At 59.5% G+C, this 4,674-nt stretch overlaps 1 protein-coding gene across 1 annotated transcript in view; it reads left to right on the plus strand.

Annotated features, from left to right (window-relative positions):
* SNED1 (sushi, nidogen and EGF like domains 1) overlaps window positions 1-4,674 on the plus strand; it is a 27,304-nt gene that overhangs the window by 1,586 nt on the left and 21,044 nt on the right. Inside the window, exon 3 of the mRNA XM_026855373.1 lies at window positions 12-110. Coding sequence (XP_026711174.1) covers window positions 12-110 — 99 coding nt within the window. The remainder of the gene's footprint in view (window positions 1-11; window positions 111-4,674) is intronic.

Here is a 4,674-nt window from a genome sequence, read left to right on the forward strand (position 1 = left end):
CTGGGCCCCAGATCCTGCAAGATGCCATCGACACCCAGCAGAAAGGCTCTGGGGAGTTGAGCTGGCAGATGGAGGAGCTGGCAGGGGACAGGAAGACTGGGATGTGGGAGGTAGGTGATGCTGTGCCCCAGTGCTGGCACCCCTGCACCCCATGAGCATCCCACCAGAGCCGGGAGTTTGCTCAGAGCAGCATGGCCCCTGGCAAAAAGGCTGCGATGGGGAGCTGGGATGCAGGCAGGGGAGGTAGAGAGGAAGGGAGAGTAATTTAACATGACAGGCTGTTTATTTTGGCAAAAAGGGTCTCTTTTCAACAGATTTCAAAGCCCAGCTCTGGGGCTGGGGGGACCACACAGAGGAGTGGGAGAGCAGGGGTGTGAGGGGGGGTTCAATGAGGCACCTGGACCTAGAGAGATGGAGAGGAACCCCCCCTCCGCCTGCCGGTCCCCAGGGAACCACTGGGTTTTCACAGCCCCGGGTGTGCTTGCACACTCCAGTGGAGTCCCCCCTCCGCCCAGGGTGCCCCCACAGGCACCCGCACGCTCCCGCACACACATGCTCGCCTGCACGCACCCGCGCATGTTCGCACGCTCCCTCAGCCCCTGCTCCTTCCTCCGGGCCAGGGCTCAGCTGGAGTCTTGGCTTCCCCCAGCAACATTTCAAAAGAGGCTGTTTATTGAAAAAAAAAAATTCCTAGGAAAGAAATAATTATTATAATCACATTAAGAGCTTTAGCTGTAAAAGCCCTGCAAGAGCATGGGGAAGGAGCTGAGGTTGCTAATGGCAGGGAGCACAGGGGGTAGTTTTCCTGCCTTGTGCTCTTTTTTTTTCCCAGTCCCACTCCAACACACCCCCACCCCCACCCCCCCTTTCCTGCCCTTTATCCTGGGAAATGAAAACAATTTATTTAATGATGGATCGTCCCTTTCTCTGGTCACTGACCTTCTGGGTGAATTTCTGCTGAGCTCAGCGGAAAACACGAGGCTGAGTTGTGGATCCCATCTGTGGGTGGGGGAGGGGAGGGGGGGAGCTCACCCTCATCCTTCCCGAAAAGCACAGCAACAGTCCTGGGGAGTGGGACAGGGCCAGCAGGGAGGATTTATACAACAGGGGGGGGGGGCTTTTCTGCAGCCACTGTCCCTGCAGCACCAGCCCAGGGGCTTTGGGGACCAGATGCAGGGGATACAGTGGCCCCCAGAGCCCCCCACCCCTTCTTTCTCCGGAAGACCCGCAGGGGCTCCCGGCACCCACCGCCTCCTCCTGACCTGGCCTGGGGTGCAAGGGTTGGTCTGAGGTGCAGTGTCTGAGTGGGCACAGGGGATGGAGGATTGGTGGCCATCCCACCAGCAACCATGTCCCTCCTTGATGCCTGGTGGCGGGGTGGCAAAGGGGCTTTCTCATCTCAGGATGTCTGTGGGAGGTGGCTGTCAGACCTGGGCAGGCAAGGGGGCCAGGCATGAGGCTGGGGACAAGGCCAGGGGCACATGCAAGGCTGCATGGGGCTCCCAGCCGCAACCAGTGCTTGGCCGGGCTCTGCTCCCCAGGGAGGGGAAAGCTGGGGGAGCGAGGGGAAGGGGTAGAATCCCACCAACCTTTTGTTCAGGTGGGCTGTCAGCCCCCAGGGCACATTATCCCAGGGTCCTGGGCATGGGTGCAGCCCGGCATCCCATGTCAAGAGTGCTCAACCCCCAGCTGACCCGTGAAGCAGGGATGGAGCAATCCATTGTACATCCCCCTCCCCTCTGGCCCTTCCTCTGCCATGGCCTGTTGCTCAAAGCATGGTTCTTGTAAAAACGCATAAATATTTATACAAGTATAATTTTAAAAACATGGTCTGTCAAATAATCAAAGCAACAGAACATGAGAGGAGCTTTCAGCTGGATTGGGAAATCCGGTGTTGCTTTCTGACGCCACTCTGTGATGCTTGGAGGTGCTCACGGCTGGCCCCGGCCCTGCAGGCTGCTCAGCTTGTTGGTGCGGGCTTGTGGCAGGTTTGAGGTCTTCCTTAACATGACTTGGGGACCGCAGCAGCAGGCAGCTTTCACTTGCATCAACTCAAGCTGCCTGCTGCCAGGAGCCCCAGCCAGGGATGGGACTCCACCAGGAACCGGTTTCACCCTCATGTCCTGGTTTTGGCACTGTCTCTGCCCTGGGACGGCACCAGGAACCAGAGAAATCTTGGGTGAACTGCTACATCCCTGTCCTCCCCTGACCTGCATGGCAGGGCTGGGGGCTGCTGTGGGCAGTGACGGAGTGGAAGCTGAGCTGGCAGGGTGGCCTCTGGTGCCACAGGGTGGCCAGGGTACACCCCAGCAGCATCCCCATCACTCCAGAGCCAGCAGTGCCTTCAGCATTTCAAAAGCTTGGCTTTGTGGTACCCACCTAAATGTTCCTGTTTGCACCAGTGTCAACTGCCACAGCTTCTCTCCCGTGTCCAGTGGCACCACTTCCTCCCAGCACCATAGCGGAGCCCAGGGAGGCAGGGGCTCGGCCTTAAAATGACAGCACCTGGAGACCCCCAGCCCCATTTCCTTCTGCTTGTCTGGGGCTCCCCTGGCTGGGTAGGGACACAACTGCCACCGAATGACAACCCTGCTGCTGTAGCTCAGCCAACCCTCAGCCACCAGATGCCTCAGCCATGCAGATCAGGGGAGTCCCAGTGTGGTGGTGAGAGGTGAGGGGGTGGGAGAAGGGAAGGGGTCCCCCCTGTTCCCACAGCCCCACAGAGTCAGAGGGCAGAGGTGAGCACTGCTGCAGGCCTGGGCAGTGCAGGGGCAGTGGGAGCCATGGATTACAGTAACCTCCATCCTCCTGGCTGTCCTCCAGCCTCTTCCCACCACCCGCATTTATGCGCGTGATTCGCATTCTTGCATTCTTTGAACCCAGGCCAGATAACAAGTTCAAACCCTTTCACTAAAACCTTGGCTTCCCCCCAAACGCCCGTGCACCTCCCTGGGCTACCTGGTTGCCTTGCCCGCCCTGGGGAGGGGGCTCCCAGGTCCGGTTCCCCACAGCAGGAGGTGATGCTTGTGCAGCTCACATGTTCAGCATCCATGGGGAACACTCTCTGCGCTCGGCCTAATTAGCTGGAAGGGAGGGGGAGAGCCAAATCCAAACCATGTGCTGACCTGCAGGCCCCTCTGCCCGAAAGCATCCATGCTGAACGCTCTCTGGATTGTTAATAGCTCCCTGGGTCCTTTCTGCGCGTGTCCCCCCTGAAACATGCGGGGCCTGACCAGGGGGGTGGGTAGGGCTTTGTGCTCTTTTCCAGTGGTTTTCCAGGGCTGCCTTTGGAGGGAGGCAGTGGGCAACCCCGGGGCTATGAGCATCAGACAGGAGGAACCAGGGGGCAACTGCCCATGGATCTGGGGCAACCCTCGTGCTGTGATGCTGGGCAGAGACATGCCTGGGCTCGGCTGAAGGACCTCTGTCTCCATCCTTCACTCCCAGTCATCTCGCTGGGGTGCAGCTTTCCAGTGGGTGAGTTTGTCCCACAGTGCTCACTCGCCTCTACAACCTCCTTGGCAGCTGCCTGCAGAGCCCCAGAGGAAGCACGGGGTCCAAACAGCTCTGGGCCCCATTGATGAGGTGTTTTGTTGAGGAGCATTGTCGGTTGTGGGTGCCAGGAAGGGCAGCAGAAGCCTGGGATGAGCACCTGGGATGCCCCAGGGACATGCACATTCCCCACCCCAGCATGACAGCCCCACCAAACCCACTCCCTGGGGTGGGTGTGGGGGGTCCCAGCTCCATTTTGGAGGCCACTGAGAAGCTGGACACCCTAAACACAGTTGTGGGTAGAGGAAAGGGGCATTTTACCCTGGAGAGCGAGCGAGGGGTGGTGGCCAGAGCTGGTCAGATGGTGCTGAGCGAGGGCTCCTTCCCCCTGTGCTCCTCCCAGCCTCCCCAGCATGGAGCCCAGTTTCACATTGGCTCCAGCTCCTGGCCCAGAGGAAATGGCTGCCGGTCGTGGCCCACAGCTGTTTTCCCCGCTCGTTTTGCTGCTTTCAATTTAACATCCTGGGTAGCTGGATTGGGACAATGCAGGGGGAGCATTGCGGTGCTTTCCCGTGAGAAGCCTGCCTGGAAGAAAATCTTTCCCTCACGCTTGGGATGGCCGCTGGCAGGGCTGCTCCCTCCTGCCTGCCCTGCCTGTCTTGAGCAAAAACCTGCAGGCAGAACATGGGAATAGCCCCTGAGGGGATGCTTGTGGCGGTGGGGGGGGCAGGTTGGTGCCACCATGTCCCCATGGTCCTCACAGCAGGTCCTGGCACTGCAGGAACGGGCTGGGAGATGGCACTTTGGGAAGCACGTGGCACGACAGGGGCACAACCCCCACCAAGGGAGTGTAGGGCTCAGCCTCTGGGTGTGAGGTAGTGGGTGGTGACAGCCAGAAGACACCTCCTCCCAGTTGCTGCTCAAAACAGATCTCAGCTGGCACCCCTAGAGCCGTGGATGGGCTGTGGGGAGATGGTGGCGGTGCCCCTGCTGCGTCCCCCCCTGCAGCATCCCCCGGGCCGGGAAGGGGCAAGCAGCCTAATGCCTTCCAGAAGATCAGCTGTAAATGGCAGGGGAGGGTAATTCATATCAAACTCATAAAGCCTTTATTAGTGTCTCGGGGGAGAAATCCGGATATGGCTGTTTATTTATTTTGGATTTCGCCTTCCCCCCCCCCCCCCC

This window comes from Athene cunicularia (assembly GCF_003259725.1).
Source record: "Athene cunicularia isolate RWA chromosome 9 unlocalized genomic scaffold, athCun1 chr9_part2, whole genome shotgun sequence".
NCBI lineage: Eukaryota > Metazoa > Chordata > Aves > Strigiformes > Strigidae > Athene > Athene cunicularia.